Here is an 18,361-nt window from a genome sequence, read left to right as displayed (position 1 = left end):
TGTGGGTTACAGAAATTGGTTGATAGGCGGAAAAGGAGGGATATGATTGAGACATTCAAATTACTGAAGGGTTTCTAATAAGATTAATTCAGAAGATATTTTTGAGAATAGGACTGGTGGTGGGAGGACTGGGGGGGGAGACATACATGGAAGCTGGGAAAGAGTGTGGTTAGCAAGGTTGTTAGAGCTAAGTTTTTTTTTACTTGGAGAGTGGTGAATGAGTGGAATAAGCTGCCAGAGTCTGTTGTGGGTGCCATGACTGAATGAGTTCAAGGCAAGGTATGATAGATACTGTGTGAATGTCGAATAGTTGTTCTTGACATGATGTTAGGGCCTCCCTCGATGAGTCTATCGACTCCTTGGAGTTGCCCGTAATAGTAATAATAATACTATTTTTCAATATGCTGAGCAGCTCCTGTTCATCTACATATCCTACAATCTATCAGAGAACATTTCCAGTTTGCTTGCGCATTCACGTAGCACACGGACTGACATGCCCATGTGCTATGTGAATCTAGCTCCACTGCCGTATTTTTCCGATATTTTTCAATATTCTGAGCACTTTTCGCATAAGTCTCTGTCACAACAGCTACTACAAAACCTCCACCTGGATGATACAAAGTGATCACTTAGTAACTGAACTATTTCTTCTGCTTCTGGCATCGTACTACCATTAGTGACCTGTTCCATAATACATCGCAGTATATGTCTGTAGGGATATGTGCTTTGCATTATGGGATACTAAGGCAAGCGATGTGAAGTCATTAGCCTCCGTATACGAGTTGCCAGTCGTGAAATTACTTCACTTGCAAACTTTGTTTGCTTACACTTGGATAAAGGATTAAACCAGGAATATAATTTCTTGGCACCCTTCATTTATAGTATAACCAAGTGAAAAAACTTTCAACAACTACCATTAGTATTGATTAAAATCATTCTTCCTCTTACTTGAGGAAAAAACACTTTATGATTTACTTTCTGTATCTTAAAGAAATACATCAAAATCATATATTGCATCTGCACCTAAGCAGATCAAGATGCTTAAGTTGTGAGTTGCCAAAGTAGAGAATAGTACCAAGGGTTGCCTTTTGCGGTCTAGTTTTAGTGACGGGATGTCATAGAACATAGCAGAAATTGGGAAGAGCAATAATGGATATGGGGTTAACAGTAATACTGTTAAACCCACATCAGTGCACTGCTTTACTATATACCATATTTACTTGAATTTAACTCACTCTCACATATATCTCGCATCTCTGATTTTACTTTAGGAAAATGGAAATTAAAAATGTTTGCATATACCTCACACACACAAAACATTTAAAACTTTAAGAAATAAACAGTGAATGTTGTTATGGCAGTTTCAAATATTTTGAAATCTGGGTGAAGAGAATCAGCATTTCAACATAATAATAATCATCAGTTTGCCTTCGTCATTGAGTCACGCAATCTTTTGTTAATAGTGCACCAATCATGTCTTCATAGCTGCACTATCACTACCAGCCTAACATTGCTGCCTGTTTCGCACTCTGCTTTCACTTTTCATTAGTCATTCATGAAGGACTGTTCATAACATATCTCAAGTCTTGTAAATTACTGGTAATTTTTGCTTGAAATATTGAGAAAAGTTCAAGTTACAGTGCTGATTTTAAACTCAGTTATTGATTTTGCAGAAAAACATGGCAATTGATCAGTAGAATGTGAGTTTATGATGAATGAGTTTAATGTATGATACTGGCATAAATAGAAATGATTCTGAAATGATAAAAGGACAAGCAATAATGAATCTGTTTGTTTTAATTTAATTACAGAAGCATTGTTGCTAAAGATTCAAATATATTGCATGATGAAGGTGAATGGCTGATTATGTAAATAACTGATAATTAAAATTTAAATGCATTCATTTTAGAAATAATGTAAATAATTAAAATTTAAATGCATTCATTTTAGAAATAATGTGAGTAATTATAAATTATAACGAACTAAGTCTTTAATTATAAATGTCAATTCAGTTTTTTCCCTGAAAAACTTTACTTTCCGAAAATCCTGGCATATATCTCTCACCACAATTTTTTAACTTTAATTTTGGGAAAAAAAAGTGTGAGTTATATTCAAGTAAATATGATAAAAATAGCTGGAGTAGAAAAGAAGAAAATGAGTTTTATGGCCTTGATAAATTGTCTATCTGCCTGAAGATTACTGCTGCTAGTGTAACATGCTGAGAGAAGCTGTCCTAATAGAATTTGAAGAGTATCATATATTTCAGGAGAACGAAGAGGTATTGTTGCTATGATAGTGGATGAGTTCCATTTATTCAGAGTTAAGAAAAGAAAAGGACACAATGTCATATTGCAAAATGTTTAAAACTAAAACATACTGACTAATTAAAATAGTGATGGTACACAGACCTTGTTCAGTAGCAGCAGTAGTGGGTTTTATACTTGCAGATGCACTGCTACAGTGAATCTTTTCCAGTTCAACTCTTAATCCTTCCAAGTTTGTTGTTACTGTTGGTTTTGGAACAGATGCTATTCCCAATGACTGTGGGGAAACAATAGATTTTCCACCTTCTGGCAATTGCAGCAGAGATGATTGTGGAACAGCCAATGGTTGAATAGTAGTCACAGGATTTGACATCACTCCTCCAGCTTCAATGAATCCTTGTTCTCCTCCAGAATTTGAAACATGTAGAGGAAGATAGGACTGGAATATTTGTAAACAATAAATTACTAAAGATACCGAATAACTATCAAGCATAATTTTCTGTTAGTGCAAAGATATTTTTATATATTTTTTTTTTATTAATTTTAAGCCTATGTGTCCTTGTAACATTATTACAAAAAATTTAGCTGACAAAGATTTGTTGTTTCTTATTATTACATGGGTATCTCCACAAAGTCTGAAGACTCACTGCAAGAGATCCACACTACCATTATTCACATAATACCTATCATGCTACTTCTTAAACACATTCACTGTCAGAGCACTCACAATCGCCTCTCGCAATCCATTCACAGTCATTCACCATTCTCCAAGCAGATAATCAAGATAATCCTTTACTAACCACACTCTTACACAACTTCCAGAGGTGACTCTTTGTTCTTTCTCTATTTATCATGTATTGAAAATTTTCTTTTGTATCAAATTCCTTTGTTGTTCAATAACTTATAAGTTTCTATCATATTCCCTTTTACTCCTGTCAACTAAACTTTGTAACACACGCATCATCAATTTGTCATTATAGGATCATTCCATAGATGACCTGTCACTATCCTGGTCACTCATCTCTGATCCACTCCACCACCTCTTCATCCCCAGGAAACATAGACAACCAAATCTGTACTCAGTACTCAAGATGTGGCCATACCATAGCTTTATAAAGAGGAAAAATAATCTCGATATCTCTAATCGTCAATATATTCATTGATAACCAAGCAATACTTTGAATTATTTTGTCCACTTTTACAAAATGTCCTCTAAACTTTAACTTTCTGTCCACTATTACTCTCAAATCCCTAGCCTCATCAATTCCCAGCAGTTCAGTTTCATCAATATAGTACAGAACTTGTTATCTCTTCATCCCAAAGTATGTGACCTTACACTTGACCATGGTAGCTGTCATCTTTTGCTCATATTGCCACTAAGTCATCCTGAAGGATCTCTACATTATCTTCATTGACTATTGTTCTTTCTAGGTTTGCATCATCAGCAAACAATAGAATATTTCCTATATGATTGATGCACAAATTAAACAACAGCAGAGCAGGTATTAATTCCTGTGGTAAACCAACAATTACTTTCTCCTGGACTGAATTTCCCCCATATACTCTCTTATCAAAATCACCAGTTTCATATTCATTCCTGTTTGTTCCAATTTTTATAACCATGTGATAGCCTGGCTGGTCGAGTGGTTAGAGTGTCCACGCTCCAGTCAAGAGGCTGTGGGTTCGAATCCCACCATAGAATATAAGAATAATAAACAATAGAATATTTCCTATATGACTGATGCACAAATTAAACAACAGCAGAGCAGGTATTAATTCCTGTGGTAAACCAACAATTACTTTCTCCTGGACTGAATTTCCCCCATATACTCTCTTATCAAAATCACCAGTTTCATATTCATTCCTGTTTGTTCCAATTTTTATAACCATGTGATAGCCTGGCTGGTCGAGTGGTTAGAGTGTCCACGCTCCAGTCAAGAGGCTGTGGGTTCGAATCCCACCGTGGGGATGGATGCTTGTGATTATTTGTGGAAATAATAGTGGTGGTGGTCAGCAGTAGATGGTGTTGGTGTAGTGTGATCAGTTGGTGGATTGTGAGTGATGAAAGCAGAGTTGTAGAGTAGATGCCCTCCCTCGATGAGTCTTTGGACTCCCTGGAGGTGACAAATAATAATAATAATATGAGTTCTTATATAACTATGTGATATGAGTTCCATATATTATCCAGTCAAATGCTTTTTAAAGCCCAGCAGTATCCATTTCCTTTATTCAATTCAAATGCCACTTTATAAAAAGCGACAATTGACAAAAGTGATCTTTTATAAATTGTAAGCAAATTACTAAGGCTTTCACACTTTCACAAAACCATCCTGCCCCCTATAAAGTATTATAAACTGACAACTATATCATTCTTTCCCATGTCCAACACTGCAAATTTATTCATATTATCCAACATAATCTCTAAATCATCTTTATGAACTACTAATTTTCCTACCTTCCCCATCATCAGCAGCAAACAATTGGATATCCAACTTCAAATCATTTCCTATATCATTAATATACAAACTAAACAACAGAGGTCCTAGTACAGAATAATGAGGCACTCTACTAGTCATCCTTATTCTCATGGATTCTACACCACCATATAATATTCTCTTCCTGTCTGTCAAGTCCCCACCCCCCATTCATGCCACAAGCTTCATATTCATTTCCATTTGTTCCAACTTATGTAATAATGTTTTGTGCAGTATCCTGTTAAATGTCCTTTCCAAGTGTGGCAGTATCATGGTGCAGCCATTTCCCTTATCCAACTCGGCTGTCACTCATTTAACTAATTTTCTAAATTAGGTAACCAGGCTTAACCACCTCATTACCTAATTTAGTCCAACTGACAATGATAGTCACCTTTTTTGGTTGCACTTTGTATTGTTCTTGACATGCTAATCACCCCCCCCCCCATTATATTCCAATGTTGTTGTCGAGACAGTTGAAGAGCTTCTAGATATGACCATGAGCCTGGTAAAACTGCTTTGGCAGTCTGTTGAACTTTGATGGAGTAGAGGTTTTCTGTAGGGTTATTGACTATTTTCTGTAGAGCAGTGGCAATTATATTCCAATAGTGCATGCATTTGTTAATTTGTTTTTGAGGGAAGCATTATTATACTGTATACCCAAGGTCAGAGGATAAACCAAGTAGTACTTAAATGGATGAGTAGCATCATAAAGCAGGAGCTGCAATGTTTGTTTTTGCAGCTCCTGCTTTATGATGCTACTCATCCATTTAAGTACTATTTGGTTTATCCTGACTTTGAGTATACGGTATAATAGTGCTTCCTTCAAACAAATAAACAAATGCATGCACCACTGGCATTATTCCATTTTAGCTTCTTATTCCAGCTATAAGGTATCATAATCACCAGTTATGCAGTTTGACATATATCCATTATCCTCTTAAAACATAAACGAAGCAAAGTATAGAATTTTTTTTTTATTATTATTATGTAACACCTCCATGAAGTCCAAAGACTCATCAAGGGAGGGCACCTACTCTACAACTCTGTCTCCACCAACTTGTGTGGGGGTGTAGCTCAGTGGTAGAGCATTCGACTGCAGATCTAAAGGTCCTTGGTTCAATACCGAGCGTACCCTTGGTTTTTGGATATTATTAGTGCGTGGGAAATTGTGAAAGAATGTTTGTTAGCAGCAATGGTAAGTTGTATACCACGAGTGAAGAAGAGGACACAATTTGTAGTAAAGTGGATGACAAACAATATTAAACAGGAATTGCATGCAAAAAAGCGGCTATGGAAGAGATATAAGGAGACAGGTGAAGAGAAGATGCATGAAGAATATAAGACACAGGCCAGAAGAGTGACTAGTGTGGTAAGGAAAGCGAAAATGGAATATGAGAGGAGATTGGCCCTAAGATTCAAAGAAAATCCTAGGGAGTTTTTTAGCTATGTGGCCAGTAGGAGGAGAAATGACTGTGGAAGAATGACATTGTGGGATAAAAATGGGAATAGAGTGATTGATGCAGAGGACATAGTGGAATTGTTCAATGAACACTTTATTGGAGTATTTCATCCTAGAGGAGTCAGTTTTAATGCTACAGGGATAGGGCTGGTTCGAGGTTTAGAGGGTACAGGAGGAGAGTGTGTTTCAGATATTGAGTACTCTGGATGTCAGTAAGGCTTTGGGACTGGATGGTATTTCACCACGAGTTTTGAGAGAATGTGCTAGGGAACTGACAGTGCCTTTAACCTGGCTTTTCAATGAAAGTCTGGCTTCGGCAAAGGTGCCCAGGGAATGGAAGGAAGGTAAGATAGTGCCATTGCATAAGGGTCGTAACAGACTGGAAGTGTCTAATTATAGGCCAGTCTGCATGTCATCAGTAGTTGTTAAGATCTTGGAGAAAGTAGTGAGGGACTGTATGCAGCATTGGGCAGATGAGGGTAATGTTATCTGTGAGAGTCAACATGGATTTGTGAAAGGGCGCTCTTGTTTTAGCAATATGCTAGCCTTTTATAATAAAATTACAAGAACATTAGATGAGGGAAAGGTATATACTGCAATTTTCTTAGACTTAGCAAAGGCATTTGACAGGGTGCCACACGATAAACTGATATTTAAGTTGCAGCGCATGGGGTGTGGATGTCAGATTGGTCAACTGGATTCAGGATTGGCTCTCTAATACCTATCAGACAGCCAATCCTGAATCCAGTTGACCAATGTGTTGACAAGTGGGGTCCCACAGGGCTCAGTACTAAGATCTATATTGTTTAACCTTTATATCAATGACATTGCCAGTGAATTGCAAGGGGATATTCAGTTGTTTGCGGATGATGCGAAGCTGGGAAGGATTATTAGCAATAGTGCAGATGTGGTAGCCCTGCAAGAGGATTTGAATAAGCTAGATCTAGATAGTTATACTGGAGGAAGTAGGGAAGACAAGAGATCTGGGGTTGATAATTGATAGAAACCTGAAGTTTAGGGGACATATTGCAAAGGTGGTGAAGGTAACACAGAGGATTGCTGCAATTATGAGAAGGACACTGACCTGCAGAGATAAGAGGGTTATCATTCCGTTGTATAAGTCTCTGATCAGACCACACTTGGACTACTGTTCTCAGATTTGGTCCCCAGGATTTGAAGGGGATAAATTAACTGTGCAAAGGATACAAAGATGGTTTCAGGACTGTACAAGGATAGTTATGAGGATCGGCTGAGGGGATGTGGACTGCAGAGTTTGGTGGATAGAAGAAGGAGAGGTGATATGATTGAGACTTTTAAACTGTTGAGAGGTGGTTACAGGGTTGACACTGGGAAGTTCTTTCGCTTGGTTGAACAGTAGGAAGGAGTGATGACAAGAGGCCATCCCTGGAAGTTACGAAAGGAAACTGTGAGCAAGAGGGTGAGGAGTGGTTTCTTTGCATGGAGGGTGGTTGAATATAAGATTCGTACTTCATTCACTTCTTCGATCTTGGCTTTGCCCTAGCAAAACTAGAACATAACAACTTAAAGTATACAGGGGTGTGCCATCTTTGGTATGGGCTGCAGTTACCCATATTATGGGCAAAGTGAGAAATCAAATGAGCTTCGTATAGAAGAGCATGTCAGAAATATCAGCTATGGTAGAATCAGGGACTGAGCTTAATCCAGTCATGTTCTTAATTCTTCTTATCCTGACTATGACAATGACCAATCCAATACACACACCCAGTAAACTTGCATAGATCTGAAATCATATATAGATGGTATGATGAAAGAAAAATCTTCGAATCCACAGAAATTGTACTGAACCCTATCTGTATGAATATGAATCTTAATAAGAATCTTAGGTACAACCTTACTCCTCTTCTTGGCTATCGTGTACAGGAGACCATGAATTCATTCATAAGTCCAAACATGGTTAGCTATCCAAGAATTCATTCAAATGTTAGCAATCCACTTTTAATTTAATACTATGGCAGTTGTATTCAAGTAATGTTTTTATGTATCTCTGATTTTTTTTTTTTCACTTCTATGTTATGTATCCAGTCTTCTAGAAAGATGAAACTAGTAGTGCCTTTTTTTTTTTTTTATTAATAAATAGTTTGATTTTATCAAGAGCTAAAGGTTTCTTAAAATCTTTCTGAAGAGAATTAATATCAGCAATGCCTGCCCCTTATCATTCTCCCTAACTTTGCATCATCAGCAGAAATTGAAGATTCTCAATCATTCCACAAGAAATACCATTAATAAGTTAAAAGGCAGGGGACCTACCCTGACACACACACACACAAGTCTGTTCTTTAAGAACTAGTTATCTTCCTTTTGGAAGACTATCTCCAATCCATCTGACCAATCTATTATCCATTACCATTTCTGCAGCTTGCACATCAATCAGTCATATGATAATCTATTAAACACTTGCAAAGTCTAAGAATAATCACTGTATATGAATCTCCCTTATCCAATACATTCATCACCTTATCATAAAATGCAAGTACATAGTCAAGTGTTAAAACAGCATCTACACTTTAAAAATCTCATGCTGACCATCATAAACAATGCTATGTTCATCAACTCAATTCTTTATTTTATTCCAAACCAATCTCTCCAATACAATAACTGCAGGTATACAGACTGGTCTATAATTGGAAACTTCTGTCCTAGAATCATGCTTGTGGAGTGGTACTATTTTGCCTTCTTTCCATTCCTTAGGAACCTTTTCTTTCCTTTAATAAATTCAGTTTAATCCTTTATCCAAGTGTGTGCAAACAAAGTTTGCGCCTGAAAGTATATTCAGGACTGGGGTAAAGTGGTACAACACTGGGCAACTCCTTGCAAAGGTGGAGCAAGCTACCAACACTCCTATCTCATCTCTCATAATGAAAAACATATTTCCTTGCAGATATGTATAATGTTATGCATTAAGGGAAGGGCCACATAACATTATATGCATAACATTATACATATCCGCAAGGAAATGTGTTTTGCATTATGAGAGATACTGAGATAGGAGTGTTGGTATCTTGCTCCACTTTTGCAAGGAGTTGCCCGGTGTTATACCACTTTATCCCAGTCCTGAAGATACTTTCAGGTGCAATCTTTGTTTGCACACACTTGGATAAAGGATTAACCTAAATTTATTATAGTCTGACGAAGTGAAAAATAAACTTTCAACACTTTTCTTTCCTTTCCAACTGCAAGGCTTTTATTAAATAACGAGGTTAAGGGCATAGTTAACTGTTTTGCACATTTCATAAAAATACGTGGTGATCATAGTCATCCATTCACACAGCCTTATTAACCAATCAATGCTTGTACATCTTTTATTCTTTCACCTCTAATTCCCATATTATTTGCCTCTCTTCTACATGTTGCACAGCATCATAGCCTCTGCTACTAATGGCTCAGCAAAGTTAAGCAAGCTTGAGCATGGTTAGTAGTTGGAAGGGGTTCAGTCGTTCGATGTTGTTGGCACACTCTCCCTCGATGAGTCTTTGGACTCCCTGGAGGTGTTACACAATAATAAAAATGACATGTAATGATAAAGTATTTATTAAATAACTCCATTACATCATTTTGCCTTGGTCCTCTTGTAGTACCATAATTATCCACAAATGTCATACTTACTTACTTGTAATTCCCTTGGATTATCTTTGGCTTGACGTCAGTCTGCTCTCATACTGCATTTTTTTTACTTTCTGCTTGTCACCTTTGTGGCCTGTACTTTATATTCCTCATGTTCTTCATTACTATCCATCATCCTGTTCCTCCTTTGTAACATTTTCCCACGCTGCCTGCTTGATTTCACTGTTCCTCCATTTCACTCCAGCTCTATTTATTCACTGGAATTGTAGTATACAATTGTGCAATGCTCTTGTGTCAGATCCTTCCAATCAGTTCCAATTCTCTGTTGGTGTCTTTTCTTCACAGCTCACTAACCTGTGGTATTAATGCTGGTTGAGCAATAATAAATTCAAACACATATCTTTTTGAGAGTTACCTTTTCCTGTGTGATCACCTCCCAAACCAGTACCTCATGATCACTTATTAAATGGCAGATGTGTCGATACCTCAATAACAACTGCATCCTGTGAGAATATTGAGAAAATCACCAAATCCAATGCTAAAACTTTTCATGTTGCTTCCATCACATGCTTCCTATGAAGTTATCAACAAGTTCATAGCTCTCCTTTTTCTTGTATCTGTCTCCTCTTTACAATCTATATTCCTACAATTAAAATCTCCTATTATGATCACTTTCTTTTTGCATATCCAACCAGTCTGCCCAAACATTTCATAGTCTGTACTCACCACATTCCCTGGCCCATAATATCATCTTATTAGATATACTATTCTATTAATTTCAACCTCACACCAAACAGCTCCAAAATCTTCACATGTATTACTATTTTCATCTTCTACTCTTAGTAGTCCATTCTTTCATTCCTCTTCTATTACTGAACAGCACATCTTCCTCTTCAATTATCTTCCTATACTTCCAGAGAATTCTATAGCTTTCATTTATATATTATCTTCAATTACAAATGTATAATATATATTATATGTTATACATTCATAATTCAATTACTATAACAAACAAATTTCTGAACTTAATACTACAATATGATTTATTCTTGTAATCATCTTCAAATATTGACACTTTTCAAATATACGGAGTTCTGTAAATATTATATAGAATTTCTTTTTAAGTGCACCAATAAAAATTTATATCTTAAAATATACAACTAATCAACAGAAATCCTTAAAAACTTGAAATATTTCTAACATTTTTATCATCATATTTATTTAATTTATATAAAATGGGATGCCAATTATTAGTGTTCAGCTTATTCTCTGACATAAACATCAGCACATATACATTTGCATGACATTTGTGAAGTTCAACTCACCACTGAAGTCACAGGCTGCATAACCTGTTGTGATATACTTGGCTGCAAAGTACATTTTGTTGTGATGACACCATTAGTATTTGATTCCACATTTGATGTGCCTGTTAAATGGCTAACTGAAGTAAGCTGTGCTAACTTCTGGTGAAGAATATTAAGATCTGGTACATGTGAATACTGAACAGGATGATGATGAGTACTACTGCTACTTCCACTTCCACTGCTATTGCTAGTGGAATAAAAACTAAATATCAACTACCACACTGTTATTTCATAAACTAAACTTGTTCATTTAAGTCTAATTAATTATATAATATTAATTATATATTTTTTCATGCATTTTTAAAAGATAAATCCAAAACTAACTTTCAATTTTTTTTCTGGCATTCAGATTTTGAAAAATAAGTCACAGAACATATGAAGAGTATTTTTTAATAATGTATTTAATGGATATTATTATTATTATTATTCTCATTATTCTTGTAGATAGGCTTATATGTTGGTAACACATGACTATTAAATTTAATAGCCATGTGTTACCAACATATTGGATATCACTTATCCTATTTAAGGAATTTACAATGTAATATTAATTAAAAGAAACTTTAATAAATACCTCCTATATTTTGGCAATGTCACATTGTCATCTTCATGGGAACATACACCTATGACACGTGCATGTGGGCACTACAAAAAGCAAATGAGGCAGAAGAGAGAAAACTACTGTTGTTCCTAGAGTCCTAAAGGTTCCCCCCCCCCCCAGCAGGCTATATTGGGTTGTCTTGACGGTTGCGCTGAAGTTCTCAAGAGGCAAGCTTCCCAAATTTGGGGCAGTCTCATGCACCCAAATTTGTTGAGGTTTGGAAAGTTTTTTAGAGCTGAGGCTGATTCCATGAACAAAAATCTTTCATATTTAAATTTGCTGTGGTGTATTAACATAGCTTTCTTCCAACGTATTCTGTGGCAGGTATCCAGAGCATGGTCTGCAAGCCCAGAGTGGCTGTACTGGTTTCACCAGTACAGCCACATTCATATTTAAAAAAATATGACCTGACTTCTTGTTACAAACCATATAAAAAATTGGTATCCCTTATCCTATTGTGGCCAAATAGGTAGGATAGCAAATGTCAGGATTTCGGAACACAAAGACTACATCCGGTTTCGCTAGTACATCCACCCTGAGCTTGCAGACCATGCTCTGGATACCTGCCACAGAATACGTTGGAAGAAAGCCATGTTAATACACTGCAGCAAATTTAAATATGAAAGATTGTTCATGGAATCAGCCTCAGCTCAAAAAAACTTTCCAAACCTCAACAAATTTGAGTGCATGAGACTGCCTCAAATTTGGGAAGCTTGCATCTTGAGAACTTCAGCCCAACAGCCAAGAAAACCCAATATAGCCCGCTAGGGCTATATTGGGTTTTCTTGTAGTTTCTTGAAGAGAGAAAACTACTTTCCAGTAGTTTTCTCTCTTCTGCCTCATTTGTTTTTTGTAGTGCCTGCATGTACATGTCATAGTTGTATGTTCCCATGAAGATGACAATGTGACATTGCCGAAATATAGGAGGTATTTATTAAAGTTTCTTTTAATTAATATTCCAGTATACATTGTAAATTCCTTAAATAATTTAAGTCATATTCTCATTATTATTATTACAAGCACCTCCATGGAGTGAGAAGACTCATTGTGGGAGACCCATACTAACCATTATTCACACAATACCTATCATACCTTTCCTTAAATTCATCCACTATCAAAGCATAACTAACCACCATGGGCAATCCATTCCAATCATTCACCATTCTCTAAGCAAAAAATCTAGTCCACAAAGGATGACCCCAGTGTTTTCCCTATTTATTATCTATTGAAATATTTCTTCTGTATTAGTCTTATAAGTTCCTATCATGTCCCTTCTGTTCCACCTGTTAACTAAACTTCACAACCTACTCAAAGAAAGAATTTCACAGACTTGCCATCATCTTAGTTTTACTCAATTTTGGATTCTTTTCACCATCTCATCTCCAAGAAATCCAGGTGATCAGAACTGTGCATAGTAGTCATGATGCAGCCATAATGTAGCCTTAAGAAAGAGGAGTAATAAATAACCCCAATCTCTACTTGTCAATGTTGGTAATGCATTAGCATGAATGTAATATATTACATGATCATTACAGAAAGTTTTTTCACTTGCTTATAAATTCAATTAAACTTGCCAAGAAATTATGTTCCTGTTTAATCCTTTATCCAAGTGAGCAAATGAAATGTGCCTGGGAAGTATTTTTACGACCAGGCTGCTTGTACATAGAGATAGATGACTTCACATTAATTGTCTTAATATCCCATAATACAAAGCAGACTTCCTTTTGGACATACATAATGCAATGCAGTATGGAAAGGGCCACTATCCAAACCAGTTTTGACCTTTATTGAGGCCCCATCAGCAGAAACCAAACCCAGAAGAGATACCAAGGTTGAATTGATACAGAAGTCATATTTTCCATACAAGTAGTAAAAAGGTATATCACCTTATTACTAATATACGCAGGATCAGGGAGTGAACAAGAAAATAAATTCTTGGCAAGCGTCATTTAATTTGTAACCAAGTGAAAAAAAAATCATTCTACAACTACCTCTGATCCAGAGTATTTTAATAATAAGGTGATATACCTTTTTACTACTCATATATCAGGAAATATGACTTTTGCATTAATTCAACCTTGGTAACTCTTCTGGATGTGACACACAGTCACACCCAGAGGAGTTACCAAGAAGCTACCTGGAAGCAAACCCAGAAGAGTTAATTACCTGGGTTTGCTCCAACGGAAGTAGACAAAATGGTTCTGCTCAGTGGTAAGTTTTTTCCCTGCCACTGAGTGCAGTGATTGCTGAGTTTCAGTTTCCTGTCCTGGAGTGATTCAGGTCAGGAATGATGAGTTTGGTAGATCTACAAGATCACTCAGTTTTTGGAGCGGTGACCCTGCAAATTTAAGGACCTCAATAAAGGTCAAAACAGGTCTAGGTATTGGTCCTTCACATAATGGATAGCATCATACATGTCTGAAAGATGCACAACAAAACTTTGTTTGCTTACACTTGGTTAAAGGATTAAGCAAGAATATAATTTTTTGTACCTGTGGCATAACTATCATATAAAAAAAAAAAATTACATGATAACCACAGTAAGAAACTTTAACGAAAGTACAAATATTTCATACTGAAAATAACATTATATCATCAGTGTGGGGAAACAATAAGCAAATCAAGGTACACAAAGCTATCAGTTTACCAATATTGAAAATAGTTATTGTATGCTAGAAATTAATATTAAAAATAAATAATATTAAAACTATTTTTTATATTTACATAAGATGAGAATCTCCCAAAATTTTGGGGGAGAAAGTCAATGATTCTGATTCAGGTTAGGCAAGTGTGAAAAGGGTTTCGCAACTTTATTTGAAAAGGAATTCATATTTAAAACTGCTTCTATGGAGAAGGCAAGCTTCATGTCACCGGATACTGTGGGATAAAGTATTTAGTGTCAATGTATTATTGACACTAAATACAACACAGTATAGTATTTAGTGTCAGTACTATGCTGTGTAAGAACAGACTTTTGAGGTTTCATGTATTCAATATAGTACTGATGTTCATTCATTCTTTTTTCCACAGAATGGCCTGTCTTCCCAAAGTATATCAAATTACAAATTCACATGTCAGATTACATTGACATATTTTGGATAGACAGGCTGTTCTGTGGAAAAAAAGAATTAACGAACATCAATATGACAATACGTGAAACTTCAAAAGCCTGGTCTGGCACTAAGCACAGTATCCTGTGAGATGAAGCTTATTTTCTCTATAGAAGCATATAAGCAGTTTTAAATATGAATGCCTTTTCAAAGAAAGTTGTGAAGCCCTTCTATACCAGCCTAACTTGAATTAGAATGATTGTCTCTAACCCCCCCCCCAAACAAAAAGTTTGGGAGATTCTCATCTTATGTAAATATCAAAATAGTCTTAATAGTTTTTAATATTAATTTTCTAGAAGACAGTAACCATTTTATCGTGTATTTTATTATTATTATTTATTTATTTTTTGTCATTTTAACATAATTGTTGGCAAGTTTAATTTAACAGTATGTGATTTTCATCCCAAAGTGCATTGCTTTATATTTTTTCCACATTAAACAGACAATCATTATCCTTTGTCCATACTGCTAATTTATTTAAATCATCCTGCAGAATCTGCACATCATTTATTAACTACTGCCTTTTCCAGTTTTGCATCATCAGGAAATAACCGAGTGCTCCATTTTAAATCATTCTCTATATCATTAATATAGAAATTGAACAGAAGAGACCTTAGTACCGAGCTCTTCATTCTCTTGGATTCTACTCCATCATAAACTGCTCTCTGGTGTCTATCTTGAGCTCCCCCCACCTCCGTGTACCCTTCCATCCATGCCATCAACTTCACACCTATTTGAATTTATGCCAATTTATGTAAAGTTTTCTATAGGGAAACCTGGAAAATGCCTCTGCAAAATCCAGCAGTATCAGGGTATATCCATTTCCATTAGCTGTCACTATTATAATTGTGAGTAGATTACTTACCTTTCACACAGCCATGCTGTTCACCACAGTATATCATATTCCTATCCACCCATACCTGAATTCTGCCTTTAACCAGCTTTTCCAACCTTAATCACTACTCCTGAGATACTAACTGGTCTGTAATTTGTTACTTCTGTCTTGGGGTCCTTTATGTTATGGAACTATCTTACTGTTATGTTAAAAGATACCAAGCAATTTTAAACCTGGTTTTACTCCATTTTTCCCAAGTAAGCAAACAGACAAAATGTCAAGTTTGCGCCTGCAATATATGCAAGACTAGCTGATCCCACAGGTAGTGCAAGACCAAGGCAACTCGTGGTAGAAGTGGAGCAAGCTCTGATCACTAATCTTAATATTTACCCTTAATTCCAAAACACATCTCCAAGAAGGTGATGTATGATGTTTTGTATTAAAGGCAAGGGGCCACTACCCAGACCGGTTTCGACCTTTATTGAGGTCGAATGGGAGTTCATGTCTCTCATCATAGGCCTTTGGAGAATAAAGCATGCTGAGGGTCAGCAAACAGTAAGAGAGGAGAATAATGAAAGATAGAGTAGGATAGTAGGAGGTAAAAGAGGCCTCAGTCAACCTGTTTAGCCTTATATGGCTAATTGGTCTGTGACACATATTCTCAATTTATCTGTTAAAAAAAAAAGAAAATTTAACCATAAAAATTTTGACTAAAGTTCACTTATAAATTTATCCTTAATAATTTCATCAGTTATCTATGAAGGAGATCCATTGACCTGTTTTGAAAACAGTATTTTCAGTTAGAACTTTTTTTATTTTATTTTAAATTACATAAAAATTAAAGGACTTAAGGTCCGGTCAGTTGAATTGAAAGGGAACAAAATAAGGAACTTACAGACCTGGTACCACTGGGACTTAGAATGGGGTAGAAGACTGGCCCGGGAGATGCCGCTCACAAGGAGCAGCACCGCCTCGCAGTAAGCCTTCGCAGCCCGGGTTCTCAGATCTACCCCCCTTATTTGGAGTAAAGGAAACCGTGCCAGCGAAAGCTTTGTGGCGAGGAAGAACAGAGTGGTTGTTACTTTTCCTAGGGAGAGTTAGGTGGAGTTTTGGAGATACTAAAGAAATATACAGGGCTTGATGCGTCCCTGTATAAGAAAGCATATTTTCGGTGGTTTGCAGTATTTGTTCACAAATTTAAAGTCGCCTAGTAGATGTCTCTCTTGCGCAAGAAATTTAGGAAGATAAAAAAAGAAACCTTTCCTTATTCCTGCGTACATTAAATTTGCGTCCCGTACCTGGGATTTTTTCCGTACCTTCCAGATGTGATACTTTAAGACGTTAATTAAAAAAATGGCGAATTTTTGGGTCTTGTTGACTGGTGGCAGGAATTGCAGGTGTATGACCTCTTCTAGTGATAGCATTGGGATTCCCAGTGTTGTGCTCAGTCTTTGCCAGACACGTTGGGCTGGTGGGCAAAAATAAAAGAAATGCTCCACTGTTTCCACGCCCCGGCAGACATCACAAAAGGGATCGCACGGACTGGGTACGTACCTAGATTTAACCTGTTTCACCGGGAGCCGCCCATAAGCTATTTGCCAGGCCAGATCCCGATGAAAAGGCTATCCCCAGCTATTCTTGATGTTTTTAAAGAGAATTTCATTGTTTGTCCCGAGGTTTGGTGTATCACGCCTGGAGAGTTGGAAGAAATCCCAGTAAACTGCTTTCGGTTTGTGTGTGTGAGGATTTCTGTTCCTTTGTCTCTAAGTACTGTGAGTGATTTTACTAGTGTGCGGTACCACTTGGGCACAACCCTTGCATGAGGTCCAGCATAGTCCGTGGTTCCAAAGAGGGGGAGGAAAAGTCCTATAAAATATCTAATTAGGAGGCCTGAAATATGGTTTGAGTTTAAGGCCTTCCGTACGGTTTTGAATGCATTTGCATAAAGCAAGCTTTTGAGATCAGGCAGAGCGTACCCCCCTTCTTCATGTTTTAGTTGCAGGTATTGTTTTTTAACCTCATGTTTTTTTTCGTTCCAGAAGAAATCTATGAGTTTTTTGGATAATTGGTTTTCTTGTAGCAGTGTGATGCCTGTGATATTGACTGTGTGCATCAGCATTGGGGTAATGATTGTTTTTATCACTGTGGCTCTGCCATAAAAGGAGAAAAAGGTTGGTTTGAATAGACTTATCTTTTCCGTACTTATTTCCTGTAATTTTTTAACTGGTAAAGCTAGCGACTCAGAAAATGGAACTCCTAGTATTGTTGGCGGCTGCGTATGCAGTGCTAAACCGTAGGGAAGTCCGGTGTTATGGAAATTTCCAAAATTTTTGATTTTGGTTTTATGTGCATTAACTCGGAGACCACTGACTATGCTGAAGTTTTGCAGTATGTCAAGATAGATGCAGATAGACTCAGAGTCTCTGAGTGTGGCCACTACATCATCTGCATATGCTACTATTTTGCACTGTTTGGAGACTTGGGGCAGTGGAATACCATTAATTGCAGGGGTGTTCTCTATTCTTTTGATGAGGGATTCTAATGCTAGGGAAAAGAGAAGGGGGCTTAGTGGGCAGCCTTGCCTAACCCCTCTCTTTATACGGATTGGTTCTGTCAGAAACCCATTAATAGACAGTTGTGTCGAGGCCTCC

General features: G+C 36.7%; 1 protein-coding gene and 1 non-coding gene across 6 annotated transcripts in view; one reads left to right on the top strand and one right to left on the bottom strand.

Moving 5' to 3' along the window:
- Positions 1-18,361, bottom strand: part of LOC150101835 (uncharacterized) — a 574,375-nt gene that overhangs the window by 34,567 nt on the left and 521,447 nt on the right. For all 5 annotated transcript variants that reach the window (XM_090400439.1, XM_090400440.1, XM_090400442.1 and 2 more), the window contains 2 exons: positions 11,126-11,351; positions 2,409-2,703 (listed from right to left, as the gene is read on the bottom strand). In XM_090400439.1, coding sequence (XP_090256565.1) covers positions 2,409-2,703; positions 11,126-11,351 — 521 coding nt within the window. The remainder of the gene's footprint in view (positions 1-2,408; positions 2,704-11,125; positions 11,352-18,361) is intronic.
- TRNAC-GCA (transfer RNA cysteine (anticodon GCA)) lies at positions 5,802-5,873 on the top strand. Its single transcript has one exon. It is a non-coding gene; the product is annotated as a tRNA-Cys (tRNA).

This window comes from Typopeltis vanoorti, chromosome 11 (assembly GCF_054136105.1).
Source record: "Typopeltis vanoorti isolate ZY-2024b chromosome 11, IOZ_Tvanoo_1.0, whole genome shotgun sequence".
NCBI classification, from domain to species: domain Eukaryota; kingdom Metazoa; phylum Arthropoda; class Arachnida; order Uropygi; family Thelyphonidae; genus Typopeltis; species Typopeltis vanoorti.
The sequence above is the reverse complement of the archived record's forward strand: the minus strand, read 5'-3'. Positions and strand labels throughout refer to the sequence as shown.